The sequence below is a fragment of the Prosopis cineraria genome, unplaced genomic scaffold, assembly GCF_029017545.1.
Source record: "Prosopis cineraria cultivar Desert tree isolate PC_DT_omini unplaced genomic scaffold, ASM2901754v1 PC8, whole genome shotgun sequence".
NCBI classification, from domain to species: domain Eukaryota; kingdom Viridiplantae; phylum Streptophyta; class Magnoliopsida; order Fabales; family Fabaceae; genus Prosopis; species Prosopis cineraria.
In genome coordinates this window covers 25,079,066-25,095,188 of record NW_026555339.1, presented here as the reverse complement: position 1 = coordinate 25,095,188, position 16,123 = coordinate 25,079,066, and the positions used below count along the sequence as shown (strand labels likewise).

Genomic DNA, 16,123 nt, shown 5'->3' with positions numbered 1-16,123 from the left:
GTAATATTAATTATATTTTTTCAATTCTATTCCTATTTAAACTCAAATTTTAAATTTTTTTATTTAAATGGGGTTAAACTAAAAATATATTTTATTTTTAGATATTAATAATTTTTTATGTACTTTTAAAATAAGAGAGTTGGCAGTGATCAATGACAAGCGCAAGAGAGTATTAAAAGGAAATATGCGATAATAGAAGGGTAGGGAAGGTGAGAAGGTGAGAAGGCGAGCGAAGCTGGCCTGGAAGCGCGAACGAAATAGACACATTTGAAATCTGAAATTTTCAAAATGCAGAACGTGAAGATGAAAAAGATCGGACGACCTAACAACGTCACTGTCGAAATTGAGGACGACGAATTCCTATCACAGCTAGCGGCGGTGGAGGCCGACTTCGTCTCTAACAAACGCCCGAAGCTTCTTCGCGCCGCTGAGGAAGGACTATACACCGCTGCTTTGAAGGGAAGCAATAGCTTTCCCGCCACTGCAGCAGCCAAAGGAAGAAATGACGGCGCTCCGGCTCCGGTGGGTGCCGGCGGCTCCTGCTTCAAATGTGGAAGGTCAGGTCACTGGGCTCGCGACTGTGTGGAATCGGCACCTGGAGCACATGGTGGAGGGCATATTAGTGATTTTGGGAAGGACGCTGACGTAGTCGATAAAGCTTGCCCCTGTGGAATGGGAACTTGTTTGATCTTGACGGCCAACACGGAGAAAAATCGAGGTCGCAAGTTTTACAAGTGCCCTGTCAGAGAGGTGAGTTTGGGTATTCATTAACTTAGTTGAATTCCTTGGAATAATCTTAAGTGGAAATTACATTAAATTAAAAGTTTCTTTCGAGATTATAATTGCGTTGCAAATAAATTTCTGCTATTCATTTCCTCTCGGTTGACCTGAATTAAAGAGCGAGGCAGGCCCCATTAATGTAAGATCCACATGGCATGAAGTGAGACACGCATTTCTCTATTTTTTTCCTGTTCACCTCAGTTGAGTTATGCTTTAGGAGATCCTCTTCAGACATGTATTAAACCTCGTGGGGTTTGTGTGTGTGTGTGTGTGTGTGTGTTGGTACACAGGAGAATGATAGTCTTTAAAAACACTTGTAAATGAATATTAGAGCATCTAAATGTTGCATGGTCGTGGGTTCTATTCCACTTGTAGCCTTAGGCTGTGAGTGCCTTGCCCCTCTAATTAAAAAAAAAAAAAAATTGCATAGTCGGATGCATCAACCTTTCGGGCTTTTTTCTGTGTTATATACTGGAAAGTGGATAAATAAATGACGCGGGAAGAAGGGGACAACTATGCAGTTCAGAATAGATTGAAGCTAATGGGAATTTATTCTGATTGTGGATCTTTTTCTCTTCTATTCTTCCCTCAGTATCCTACCTATTTCCCTTTATAGCTCTAGCGCTCAGCTACCTTTATGATATGCTATTCTTAAATCAAGAGCCTGAATGAACCGGTGTAACTTACACAGTTTAAAATGTATTTTTTGCCAACAAATTTTGAAATTCTTTTACGTGCTAGTGCTGGTTTTGATTTCCATGGAAGGTTTTTGGCACCTCAAAATTTTATCTGGTCAATAAAGGGAAAATTATGCTCTCTTTTTTTTTTTTTTTTTTTACATGAACAATTTCACAGGAGAGTGGGGGCTGTGGCTTCTTTGAATGGTGTGACAATGCTGTTGGAACTAGAATGACTTCTGGGGGCAACCAAAGTTCAGTGCCTGATTCATTGTTTCAATCTATTCACTGTCCTTGTGGTGCTGGAGCTTGCCTGATTCTAACAGCCAAAAGTGGTAAAAATTATGGCCAACAATTTTATCGCTGTCCAAGAAACCAGGTAATACCTTTTCGCCCTCTCTATACTTAGCTTATTTTTAGCTTTGTGTTCATTACATGTTGCTTTTATAATATCTCTGCCTTAAAATATCAATTTCCAACTAAAGATACAGATAATATTGTTTTATTGTCAGATGCATAACTTCAAATATTTCTTAGCCAAATAATTATGCAACATGTATGCATATTTTCATAATCTGATAAACAACCAAGTTCAGCGATAATATTATCTAGGGAAAATAAAACTTTTAGTCATTGAACTTCTTCTCAATTATCAATTTAATTCAGAAACTTTGATTTATTACAACTTAGTCCATGAAGATTATTGAGTTAAGGAATTATAGAAATTGAGTAGTTCTAAGTCAAGAAACTATAGAGTGCATAAAATATAGAGTGCATTTAAAAATCTGATAAAAGTCATTATACAGTGATTTAATTGAGAGTTTGGGTACCATGTTGCTCTTTGCAATAAACAGTAGAAAATCAATGTCTCTTAGAGGTGGCAAATATTATAGGATTCCACGATGTTTTGCATTTCTTTTATTGCTCTCGTGAATTCTTACTGTGTTTAATGCTTACATGGTGTGCTAATTGTCTATAAGTTGACGTTCCTGATGTAAGATAGGATCCATTTTCTCTTTTTAAATCAGTTCTGTTGATTCATCTAGCACAACAAGGCTGTTGAATCATTTTATATTGATAATTGAAACACTGTGTTAAGTTACAATCTTGCAAAGTCACAAGGCTTTCCTTGAAAATTTCTTGTAACAGACGTAGTTAGCAGTGGCAGCTGTTTGTAATAGTTGGCTTGTATAGCATTCTGAAATCTGATGATGGTATCAATGGAATTTGTCTTCCTGTTTTCTTATTCTTTTCCTTCCAATCGCAAGCTTCTATGAGAGAACCGGAAGAACACGGCAGATTGACACAGGACCAAAAGTCTGGTTTATCATATTTTTAACCTTACTCAACCAAAGTTAGTGCTAGATCAAAATCTTGTTCTTTTCCATATGGGGGTATTTTTTTTCCTCATTTTATAAATGTTCTTTTTGAGTCTACGGGTACAGCAAAGCTGTTGAATCATTTTATGTTGATAATTGAAACATAGGGTGTTAAGTTATAATTGTGCAAAGTCATAAGGCTCTCCTAGAAATTTTCTAGTAACAGATGTAGCTGGCATTGACAGCTGTTTGTAACTGTTAGTTGGGTTATGTAGCGATCTGAAATTTAATGATGGTATCGATGGAAATTGTCTCTCTCTTTTCTTGTTCTTTTCTTGTCTGGTTTATCATTTTTGACCTTACTCAACCTATGTTGGTGCTAGATCAAAGTTTTCTTTCTTTTCCATATGGCAGTATTTTCCCCCCTCTCATTTTATAAATGTTCTTTTAAGAGTGTTTTCTGGAAAATAACACAGTCATAATCATTTCATTGCATTTGTTTATGTAGGCTGATTCTTGTGGTTTCTTCAAGTGGTGCAATGAGCTTTCCGTTGGAGATGCTGTATCAGCCAGTCCCTACAAGGGCAATTACAATATGAGAGAGAAAAGCAAACTAAGCTCTGATTCAGGAAGCCGTTCAGCATGTTTCAGATGTGGCAAGGAAGGGCATTGGGCAAAAGATTGTACCATGGCCCCACTGAATGCTCCTGCAGGGGGGCAAAGATCTGCTGCATCGAACAACACTTGTTACAAATGTAACCAGGCTGGACATTGGGCAAAGGATTGCTCCTCAAATTAGTTGGTAAACCAGCAAAGGAAGCATTAGACACCACTTTACTCCTTGTCAAGACCTTGCCATCATGTCTGTATATATTTAGTGACTATGATTACGTTTTGAAATCTTTTTGGTGCCTACGTGCAGAAGCAGAATTTTGTTTTGTACAAGCTAGTGGAACTAAATCAGGTTTTGAATTTCACTCAGTCTTCCTGTTCATGATGTTTTTGACTCATTCAGTGAAGTTGAAAAGTTGGTACTTCAGAATAAGCTTTGCAAATACCAATGAAATTAAGATAAAGGATTGTAATAATACATCAATTGTTCCTTTGGTATGAAACCAAAAATTCAGTCAAAACAATTCATGGGAATTAATTATTATGCCCTCCTTGGTATCTTGGATGGGTTTTTGAAGGAAGTTGAATAAGTAAGAAAGAGTAGTGGTTGTTGCAGTGGAATTGGAATTGGGCCTTTATAGTTTGCTTCGATTTTTAATCAGGCTTTTATTGTTTTATTTATTGGAATTTCACCCTTAAAGTTTTGTATGTTAAGCTTGTTAGACCCTGGATCTTTAACATGCTACACTTCTGTCTTGTCTGTTATCATTGAGCAAGGACGAGGAGGTTGACCTACACTGAGTTTTCTATATTCTATAGTTTCGTCTTTTGTCTGTGTTGTCCTTTTGTGTTCTCTTCCTCGTGTAGAGGCTGTGCTGCTCTTTCATTATCTATTCTATGCTTACTGGTTTCGTGCTTTCTTTACAGCGAAAATATCATCTAAGGACTACTATAGTGTTTTAATATTAAATTGACCCTAAAAAAAAATTTGAAATATCACTGTAGCACCTATCTAAATAATATTTTGAGAGAAAAGACCTAATTGCCCTTGTAGCTTTTTGTATTCCTTCTAGTATAAACAATCTATACACCCAAATGTCCCAACAAATATACCCAAAGTTGCCCAAGTAATCTTCCTGGTATAGCTCCGACTGACATCATTGGTCAGGTTCCACTTCGCCTAGTCAGCTCCTTGAAGGCTTGTAAACATATTCTAGTTGTCTTCTTAAACGACAGCTCTCCATCGTTCTCTTGCTTGTTGGCATAATTTGAGTAAGTGCATAGAATGCTTGAGCATCTCGCATCCATAGGAACAATTCTAATCCACAGTGAGGCCTCTCTTCACCCTGAATTCATGGCATGTGTCCTCCATGAGCATAGAGCCACATGAAAGATTTGGAGCTTATTTGGTTTCTGATCTCATTTTTTTTATTCTTAAAAACTGTTTTATAATGTAGTTTTTAGAATTGGTTTAAAAAAAAACAAAATAAAAATTTATTTGGTTATGTTAATTTAAAAATAGTTTTGGAATTAAAAAATAGGTAGATGGTGATGGTTGTAGGTGGTTAATGCTAAAGTTTTATAATATAAATTGGTCAAACAAACTGCATTTTCCAATAATCAAATGAAATATTAAGAAAACACAAAAAATAAAACGAAAACAATTTTAAGATGTTTATATTGTTTTTTTTTAAAACAAAAAATAAGAATTATATTGAAAACAATTAAATTTAAAATAATTATCTAAATGAGTTTTTTATTTTTAAAAATAGAAAACAGTTTTTAAAAACAGAAATCCTAAATCTTTTTCGTAATTGGCTATTTCCAAAGGATTTTCCAAATGTTATCCATGTTGTTTCTAATACCTATGGTAACAAAGTTATAAGCAAATTTAACAGTAAAGCAACCATCAATAGATGGTTTTTAAAAATATTTATTCTCTCCTCTCTTCTCATTGGGTGGATGAGCATGAGCCATATTGGCAATAGTTTTAGGTTGAAATCAAAGTCTCAACTTGTCAATATCCCAATCACCATACTGATTAACATAATCACAAGCAGACTCCCTTATCTCAATATAAGTCTTCTGGAATTACCACTTCTTTTCGTGCTCTGCTTTTGTTGTCATGAAAAAATTAATACGGGTTTACAAAAATTTTATTCCCTTTGATGTGCTTGCTTGCATCAAAATTTTCATTACGTTGGTAAACTGATAATTTAGTTGATCTAAACATATAATGATAATTTAATTTTCATTAAGCTGGTAAAAAAAAATAATTTTCATCACAATTGTCTCTACCTAGAAGAGTTTCAATCACAATTGTTTTTCGTAATTTTGTTGCATTTGTTACTTTTACCTTCTTATGAAAAAAGGAAGAATAATAAAGAGATTTTAAAAAAAATTAATTAATTTAAGTTAGATTTTAAATGTTAAATTTTAAAAATTTATAATTTAATCTCTTAATTTTAAAGTTCTATTGTGATGAATTATAACTTACATTTTAAATTTTAATAAAAAAATAATTTTTTTATTTTTTAAATATATTAAAATTTTAAAAATAAATTATAAATTAATCATAATATAATTGTCAAAAGGTTGAATTATAAATTTTTAAACTTTGATACCAGGCCGTAACTTAAATTAACTTTTTTTTGGGATCTACTTGCCATCTTCGCATGAAAAAAGGGCAAACCATCGAAGTACCAAAGACTCGTACCGTAAGGGCCGCGAATGGGTCTCACACGATATCGGTAATGCTAATAGCCAATAAGCCATTCATTTCAGTGGATGAGGATTACGGGCCCCACTGATTTTATATTTATTTTTATTTTTGTAATTCTCTAAAATACACCCTGCACAGATCAGCGCAGTTCATTTCACTATACTATACCTTCCTTTTTATTTGATCCACCGCTTTGGACCCCAGTCTCGGTTTATCTTCTGGATTTCTTTCGTCACTCATCCCTGCCGTCATTTGGTTTCTCTGTACACTGAGATTGCTTGCTCACTATCTCTCGTGAGGATTCAAATTCCGATTTTCTTACATCTTCGTCGATTCTTTGTAATTTACGATTTAATAACTTGAATATCTCTTCCCGTTTCAGCTCTTTCCTATGGCTTCAAATTCGCAAAAAGATCTGCCTGCTGGTATGTGTTCTTTCTTTCTTTTCTTTTCTAAATGGGTTTCTCGGCTTGTTCGTATCCTCTTCGTATGGGTTGATTTATTTGTTTTCTTTGTCAAGGGGATTTCAGGTTTATCATAGGATTTGCCTGTATATATTATGATTTTTAATTCTTGATGAATCAACGAGATATCTTGTTTGAAGCAGCTCGTAGGAGTAGATGCAGTAATGATTGGCAAAGAAAAAAGGGGATAAAGAAAAAATCGAATATGTTACTGGGTTATTCGTCCGTTCTAGTATTTTAGAAGTCTGTAATGTTCACATGAGGTTTATGCACCTCATAGCCATCTGTTGAAGTGGATGCCTGCTCTTCTGTATCACATAGGGGTTGTTAAGCTGGGATTTATGTTTTTCCTCCTATGCTTAGGTACGTCTTTCACTTTGAAATAGTTAACCTGATTGTGTGATTATTTGGGTAGGGTTGTTAGGGCTAAAAGTCGATGTAAAATAAACCTAGTAGAAGTGTGCCTATGGTCCTGCCAGAGGGGAGCTCAGAGGAAGGCCCCTTGCTTCAGCCAGCAAGAGGTGTTGAGGCTTCTTGTTGCTGTAGGCATTAAGGTGAGCTGCCTTTGACTGGTCCTTTGTGTTGATCATTTTCTCCAAACAACAGGAGAAAAATGGGAAAAGGATGAATAGTATACGTCAGCACAAAAGAGCTTTCCAATCTATCTGTAAATCTCTGACATAGTTGTTAATCATACCACCTCCAAATCTAAAGTTTGATAAATTGAAATTCTGTTTTATGATCCTGTTATCTTGCTTAACGTTTCGCTAGGATTATAGGATCTGATTCTTTATAAGTTTTACTGAGTAGGAGTGAGAATATGAAAACATTTGCTCTTTTCGTCAAGTCCAAAATTTTGACTTGTTTTGGAGAGAATAAATAAAAACCTCAACAATAGTCTGTTGAAGTGAGTGACCACCTTCTGCTATAACTTATGACCTTCATGCCCTTTCTTGAAATAGCTGTATAAAAGAATGGTAAGTGGTGAATAATAGTTGTTAGGATATAATAACATTAAAATAATTAAGGGGGAAAAAGGAATTCCTTTCCTTCATTCCTACTAGGAAAGTTAAGAATGAGAAATATTTTATTAGAAATTGTTGAGTAATGATAACATCGACAGTTTTTCTCCATCTAGTCTTTCCCCTAGTCTACTAATCTACTTATCTTTTGGTGTAAATAAAATGTTACAGAGGCACCAATGGGGGTTGGGTCTTGTGAAGGGAGCTAGTCTTTCAAATTTAGGTTTGAAGCCTTGTTGTGAGAGGTGCTTACATTTAATAACCAATCGTGCTTCGAACATGATTGCCTCTAATAGAAGGATAGCTGTGAGTAATTAAAAAAAGTTTCGAAGGCTGATTTTGATACAACTAGAATGTTCGAATGAGAATAGCCAGATTAATGTCAAAGAACTGCTATCAAATAACAGATTTGAAGGCTAAGGGACTTCAACAAATTAAAGAACTGTTAGAATGAGAACTGACAGATTAATGTCAAAGGGGTTGCTATAGTTGAGCATTTCTAAGAGCTGTCTTTCTGAGGAGTGTTAGTTGCCTAGGCTTTCTTTAGAGGGTCATGTGTTTGTTTCTCTAGTTCTAGTATTTACGAGATGGTAGTGTGAGAAAACTAACTCTTGAGGGACAGTGTTGGGAAAGTCAAAGGATATTTTCTGTTATTTCATCCTCTTCAGTTATTTTAATTTTATAGGAAAGAATTGATTAGAATTGAAGAAATTGTATTAAAATATGATTAAAGAGTGGTTTAAAAGATATTCAGATATTATTTTACTATATGTCTCTCATCCAATATTATAATAAGGAGGTTTTAAGGCCAAGTTTGTTATACCTCGAGTTCTAAGCCTGTTGATTTCTCCCAGTCTAGTCTATTTTATTCCATGCTGCTTGTTGCCAGCTCTACTCCTTCCTTCAGTGCCTCTCTGTTCTCACCAGTAATTGAATGTTACTTTGCCCACTATTTACAGGCCTACTAAATGATAAACTAGATTTAAATAATCTTTTCATGTTAACTCAAGATGGAGTGGCAGGCCCATGGACTCACACAATACTTAAAGTGACATTATATTGTTCTTTCTTTTATGATTTTCTTAAGAATGCATGGTGGTGCTCCTTATTTAAGCATGTGCCCTTGACTATTGTAGAGCGAGGCAATTCTTGGAATTGCTATTTGTAATCTGTTTATGGCAATTTGGCACATTGTATCCTTACTACATGTCCGTATTGTATATGCCCTATAATTTATGTTTCTTACTTATAGTCTGAGCAATTGAGTACAATTTCTTTTGGTTCTTGACGTTTGGATTCACATGTTACATGCCCTTTCTTGGAGTTTCTATTTGTTGTCTGTTAGTTGGAAATTGTTTCCTTGGTATTTATTTATGTTGTTTTTGTCCTTTTTTTGTGGTGAAATGCCTTGTTGTGTTTTCTTGCTAATGCTGTGACAATCTGAGAATGATAGCTTTGGGTTCTTGAAGCTTGAAAGTGTTAGTTTTATTCATGCGAAATATTTCTTAGATGACAAAGCTGGTTCAACAGAGAACAAAAGTTCCAAAAATGAATCATCCTCTGAAGAGCAGCAGTCAGGACAATCAAGAACTGCCTCTGCACCAGCAACTGTATCTGAAGAGCAGCAATCAGGACAAACAAGAGCTACCTCTGCACCAGCAACTGGGTTCCCGCCCAACCCCTTTGATTTCTCAGCAATGACTGGCCTGCTTAATGTATATCATTTTGTCTCATTTCCTCTGATTGCTGTCATATATGCATCATGTCTACTGTATTTATTGATAAGGCAGCCGTCTTATTGGTGATATGTTTGACATGCATGCATGCGTTTGGTGTTGGATCAGATTTGATGTCTATCATTGGGCTGCAATGCTGATATTTTCATGGAATTATAATTATTAATCTTTATGGAGATTTTCTCTTTTGGAAGTGAGCAGACAAGGAGATTTTTTTTATTTCCTTTGGGTTGTTCCTACCGTTGTTACAATAGAACAAAATAGTGGTCATTTCTACATAAATCATGCTTGTTCTTTATAGATTAGTTTGTAGCAGATACTTTGTTTTCCCATGGCATAAATCTTCTTCATAATCCTTGATTTCATCAAACGAATTACATGGAAGAATTTAATTGAGGAAACTGGAGAAACGTTTGATTGCTTTCCAACAACTCATATGGTCTGAATTATGGCTTCATTTTTTCCGTTTTATCATTAACTGAGGGGGGATGATTTTGTCTGATGTTTCAATTTTAGTTGAATTTGTTATCTAAAGAATCATAGTATTTGTTTGTAGAGATTTAATGGAACCTTGATTGTACGTTTAGGATCCAAGCATCAAGGATTTGGCTGAACAGATTGCCAAAGATCCTGCATTCAATCAAATGGCTGAGCAGCTGCAGAAAACTTTCCAAGGTGCAGCAACTCAAGAAAGCATTCCTAACTTCGATAATCAACAATACATGGCAACCTTGCAACAGGTTATGCATAATCCTAATTTTATGACCATGGCTGAGCGCTTGGGTAATGCATTAATGCAGGTATTAATGAATTTGTCCCTTCTATCCTGTCTGCCAAGTGACCTATCTACTGGTTAATAAAAATTGTATGCTATTTACCTCAGGACCCTGCTATGTCTTCCATGCTTGAAAGTTTTTCGAACCCATCAAATAAAGATCAGCTGGAGGAGAGAATGGCACGCATTAAGGAAGATCCATCATTGAAACACATCTTAGAAGAGATAGAGAGTGGTGGTCCTACTGCTATGATGAGGTTTAGAGACGAAACATTATTGTATTTTGTCTTCATAGTTTCATGGATTGAGATCTCTATTATAATATTAACATTGCTTTTCTTTTAGATACTGGAATGATGAGGAGGTTTTGCGTAAGTTGGGACAAGCAATGGGCCTTGCTGTTTCTGGAGATGCTGCTCCTTCTGCTGAAAATTCTGGGCAAGATGAAACAGAAGACGTGGGAAATGAAGATGAATCAATAGTTCATCAAACAGCTAGTGTTGGTGATGTTGAGGTAAGGCACATCACAATTTTTGTGTGCCTATTCTCGAAAACAGATATTATACAATTTTATATCATGGTTGGCAGTTGATGTTGTTGAGATGATTTAGAGAAATGAGAAATGGGTTGTTATGCTATTTGTGGATTTGATATTGGAACAGGTGCGTGAGATAGGACCAAAAGCAAGAAACTAGAGGAAGGAAATCTCACACAAGATAAAACATTTATTAATGAGTAACTGAACTTCTATTGATTGCTACTGAATTGAACTAATTGGTGTTGGTAGGTGCTTTATGTAGAGTCCCTAGGCTGTAGGGTGCATTGAAATATAAATACGACATAACGATAAAGAAATTTAAATTTAAACTGAAATTCCAAGATACTAGGAAAGCCCTACCTTAAACTAATTAAGTAAAATCCTAACAGACTATTTAAATAAAGGATATCAAAATGTTACAAGCTATTAAAAATCCTAATTTTTATGTGTTGCTGATTCATATAGACCCGTATGCCTATCAGCTATATAACTTTAGTTGCTATTTCACTTTAGTTCTTATCAGATTATATTGAATTCGGCTAGGATTGCTTAAATAGACCTAATAATTAATATGTATCCCTCTTATTCTAGAATGAACAAGAATCTTAGAATAAGAATTCAGATCCCTGATATTTTTAATGCATCGTAAAATAGGGAAATGGGTGTCCTCGTTTTTGGCAACAATGATGAGTAAGCCAAGTGGAAAAGTTGAGATGGGGGCTGGTTTTGGCCATGGTATGATGTCTTGGATAAACAATGGAGAAAGAAATATACTGCAAAGGAAGGAAAATGGGGCAGGTGGCTGTGCATAGAAAGAAGTTGAGTGATTTTATGTGTTGCAGTATGGGAATCTTCTTATGGTAATTGTGGCGGGGAGACAAACCCTTGTTCACTAAGCCAAACAACTCAGACCCACTTTGTACCTGATACATGCCACGCCTTCAGTTTCTTTGATCTTGCATTTTGAGGCGTTGTGGATGCATTCATCAGTTTCAATAATCTTTGGGGTTAGCAACATGGAAAACAATCAACAAATAGGACTGATTTGCTGTTAGTGGCAGATCAGCCTGAAAGAACAGATAAAGACAAGTAGCAGAAGGAATTAATTTTTCTGGGAGGGAGAGTTGTTCTTGACTTCTTGGGACTTTTGGTTTAGATCTTATTAAGCATAATCTTTATAAACCATTAGTTGAAGGCATAAAGAGTTTCATAGTTGCTAACATTCTGTTGCTCAAGTTGCTTGGATAGCTAAAAATGAATATTTGACCTTTTTCAATGAAATTCTGAAATTGCTGGACTTGAAAACACTTGGGGGCGTTCAATTAGTTTCATTCCTTAGTCATTGTCCATTTTTTCAAGCATTTGTATATGTCACAAGCCTGGGTCAGGCTATGATGCTGTCAGCACGAGGGAGGAAACTGAAATTTGAATTTTTTAGAGGCATAATTGTACCATTGCAGCAGTCAATACCTGTAAGGGGGGCATTGATGATGAAAAAGTTGACGAGAGTTTACTAGCAATAATTCTTCCATGCATGATGTGATTGAAAGTGAGATTCAGTGCAAAATGGCCTTGCATATTTATAGATGACCACACCCACAGGGCTTGGGTAATTTTGAAGTCTTACTCTAGAAGAGGTGAGGTAGAGTTTAGCAGCCTCAAGATGGTTGGGCTATTACCTTTCCAAGCAAAGCCAGAAATTCTGACTTTGTTCCAAATTCTGAAGATCTTGCCTAGCCTATTGCACTGAGGAAAGCAGTAAGGTCCTGCAGTAGACATCCATTAGTAAGTTTACCTCTTATGAGAAATTATCACCTAGAATTCAAGTATTTGTGACTAACCTTTGATGAAAAAGTTGCCAAAGGCATGTCAGGTAGCAATTTCTAATCCACACTACTTATGATTTGGATGAGATTTAGAGCTTAAAGAAGTTACTAGTGGCAGAATTTGAGATGGACTTGAGCAATCTGTTATACTGTATGGGTATGGAAGTGGCAAGAACTAGTGAGGGACTGTTATTTCTCAATTCTCAGAGGAAATATACCTAGACCTGCTGAGGTAAACTGGGATGTTGGGTGCCAAGCCTGCTAAAACACCTATGGAGGCAACTAGCAAGATTGGATACATGCCAGAAGGCCAGATATTAGTTTTCTGAGTGGCAAGTCAGTTTATGAACATATCACATTAGCCTGTGGAAGCAGTATATAGAAACTTGAGGTAACTAAGGATACTCCCCTGTGGAGGATTGTTCTTTGCAATGGAAGCAGTATGTGGATGCTTACTGAACGGGCAGGATTTGTGTGGGAAAGGTCTATTGTTGGCTACTACACGTTTGATTGGGTAACTTTGTTATTTGGAGGAGCAAGAAGCAACTTGTAGTAGCAAGAAGTAGTGCTAAAGCCAACTTCAGAGCACTGTTGGGAATTTGTGAGGGGATGTGGATTCTTAGATTGTTACAAAGAACTAAGGATTCACACACCTTTCCAATGGAATTGTGGTGTGATAACCTAGCAGCCTCGGCAGTCTCCAAGACTACTATTCATTATGATAGGACTGGGCACGTAGAGATTGATAAACATGTTATAAAGGAGAAGATTGAATCAGGGATGATTGTTCTAACCAATACTATCTCCCTAGCTCAGGTTGCAAACCTTTTGACTAAAGCTCTTCCAAGAGTAAGATTTGAAGAACTTGGTGGCAAGTTGGGAATTTGCAACATCTATTCTCCAACTTGATGGGAAGTATTTTTGGCTGATAAAGCCCATGGGGCCCAGTAGCTATCTAATACTTTTAAATTTTAATGCGGTTATTTTTTCCCCACTTGCTAGGTATCTTACTCTGTTGTCTTTTTTAGTCACATTGTTTAGTTTAGATCAGATTATTTTGATTATATCTAATATATAATTCAGGTAGGACAGCTGAGATAAACATCAAATTTTCGTAGGTGAAGAAGAATTCAGATCTGAGTGTTTTCATTATATTCATCTATAATTCCTGATTCACAGATAATTTTTTATTTTTCCTTTTATTTCACCCTCCATCATTCTCTCCTGGCTGGAGAACTTAACTTTGAGCTCAAAACAACGATGTTCTATTTGCTATTTGGCTCATATACTTGGAACGAGTAGAAAAGTAAAATGATTGAGACATTGTTTCCTCATCTCATTGTTTTGATTTGGTTGCTAGACTTCCATCTCTAGTTCTCCCTTTGTTGAATTCAGTGACTATGTTTAGTTCCTTTATATTAATTGGGAAGGTCTTAAAAATTTCATGCTTCATCTATCAGGGCTTGAAAAATGCACTAGCCTCTGGCGCTGACAAGGATGAAGAAGATTCAGAGGGGAGAACAGCTTTGCATTTTGCCTGTGGGTATGGTGAGGTATGCTACATAAATATTCAATTCAAATACGCATCTTTTCTACCTAGACATGCTTCTGCTTTTCGCTGGATTTGTTATGTTGTTTTATCATGGACTTGGAAATATGATGGAAGTTAGATGATTGGCAAGGTTTTCCATTTTTAAACATTATTCCTTAACAAAATTCCTACTCTTGACTGTATCCTCTATTGTTGTCAACCTTGTTGAGGAATAATAAGAATTTTAGAATGTCTTGATTATTATGAAAATAGTTAAACTGACAAGTGGTATTGAACATTAAACATCTAGAGAAATCTTGAAGCTATAATATATCAATAAATATGTACAATTCCCGTCTATTGAAATATATGGTGTGTGTATGAAAGCTATGATATATGCCTGCATGCATATATCGATGTTTGCATGCTATTTTATGCAACTTAGAACAACCACGACCATGACTTGCGTTTGCAGCATTCACGACACCTGTAATCTCAGTAACCACGATGCAACTGTAGCGATAGCTGCAATTTAAACCTTTCCCCTTATTCACGGAGCAGCCATCATGTAGCTGTGTTCTAGCAAAAGCAAATCCCATCTTTGTTAGTTTATTAAGAAATTGACAAGGCTCTTTCTCGTTTTATTGAGAAATGGATGGATTTTGGGTTTTTGTAGATGACTGAACTTGATATTATTTCAGGTGAAGTGTGCGCAAGTTCTTATTGAGGCTGGGGCGAAAGTGGATGCTTTGGATAAGAATAAGAACACGGCTCTTCATTATGCTGCAGGTTACGGCCGGAAGGAATGCGTGGCTCTTCTCCTTGAAAACGGTGCTGCAGTGTAAGTAGCCCATCTATAAGATTATTTGCACTTTCTCTTGCTGTCTTCCAAACCTATTTCATGGATAATTGTTTCCCTGAATGATTTGATGGAGGAATGATAAGTAAGGACTTCGTGAGAAGATTAATGCCAAATCAAGATATATATATATATATATATTTAAGATTTTAGTATTGAAACATGGAAGAAGAAATATTGAATTTAGAAATTTTAGTTGTGAAGAGATTCTAACTCAACAATAATTTTCTTTTGAGAACCTTATTTGTCATTGTCCCTAATTTTTTTGATTTAACTCTACTTGTCTATTATACATGGTTTTCTATTTGTTGTCTTATTTGCAGTACTCTCCAGAATATGGACGGTAAAACTCCCATAGATGTTGCAAAACTCAACAGTCAAAATGAAGTCGTTAAGCTACTTGAGAAGGATGCGTTTCTGTAGTTCACTTTTATTTATTATTGCATTTGTATTCAGTTTGTTAGACCAACATCCTTTTGTATGTGGCCCAGTGTTGGTGACTGCGACTGAATTTGTTGTCACTGTAACTTCATAATGCGTGGATTCTTACACTGCATGATTTTGAAGATTAATATCATAATGGTACTTGGTTATTGATTTCAATTAATATATTATTTTTATGCAATTTTGTGGTTACACAGGCTGAAAACTATTGGAAGATTAGAAAACAAGGTCTATGCATTATGTCTGTGTTTGTTGTGAAATGAATGTTCCAATTGGTGTATGACATGGATTCATAGCTTATCCGATACAATGATTAAATTGATTTGGATAAACAAATTATTTAGGTCTGGATGATAGAAAGGAATGAAATGAAATGGATGAAAAAAAAAATAAAGACAAAAATAAAATGATTGTTATAAAATTAGGCTACTAAAAAATAAAGATATTGGCACGTGTGACTAGTGAGATGCATTAATGCTTCAATTGTATTAAGATATGATATTTTTGGATCTAGTAGTTTTTTATTACTTTTTTGAGGTTTAAAAGGATTTTTATTTACTTTTAATGATCTTACAATCATTGGGGTAAATAATCGATGTGATCTATTTATATAAAATCGTTTCAAGACTTTTTTTTAATAAGTTTTTTGATATAGAAAATTTTTATTATTCATACATTTCATTTGTAATTCAAGGTAAAATTTTGTTCTGCTCAAGTCTTTCATTTCAAATTCTTTCTTTAAGCAATTTATAACTTTTGAAAGCTTGTCAGGTGTTTCAATGATATTTAAGTTATCAACATAAACAATAATTATAGCA

The 16,123-nt window shown here is 35.3% G+C and overlaps 2 protein-coding genes across 3 annotated transcripts; both read left to right on the top strand.

Annotated features, from left to right (window-relative positions):
* Positions 1-224: 224 nt before the first annotated feature.
* Positions 225-3,925, top strand: LOC129318957 (uncharacterized). The gene is made up of 3 exons (XM_054963972.1): positions 225-750; positions 1,636-1,836; positions 3,285-3,925. Exons 1-3 carry the CDS (start codon positions 289-291, stop codon positions 3,573-3,575), a joined length of 954 nt encoding a protein of 317 aa, XP_054819947.1. The 5' UTR covers positions 225-288; the 3' UTR covers positions 3,576-3,925.
* A 2,335-nt stretch (positions 3,926-6,260) lies between these two features.
* LOC129318125 (ankyrin repeat domain-containing protein 2A-like) lies at positions 6,261-15,464 on the top strand. Of its 2 annotated transcripts, none has more exons than XM_054962713.1 (9): positions 6,261-6,404; positions 6,493-6,535; positions 9,127-9,311; positions 9,920-10,132; positions 10,216-10,364; positions 10,453-10,621; positions 13,932-14,024; positions 14,704-14,843; positions 15,185-15,464. In XM_054962713.1, the coding sequence occupies exons 2-9, from the start codon at positions 6,502-6,504 to the stop codon at positions 15,282-15,284; spliced, it is 1,083 nt and encodes a 360-aa protein (XP_054818688.1). In that variant the 5' UTR covers positions 6,261-6,404; positions 6,493-6,501; the 3' UTR covers positions 15,285-15,464. The 2 variants fall into 2 exon arrangements, with proteins under 2 accessions (XP_054818688.1, XP_054818687.1); XM_054962712.1 differs by having other exon boundaries at positions 9,106-9,311.
* The last annotated feature ends 659 nt before the right edge of the window (positions 15,465-16,123 follow it).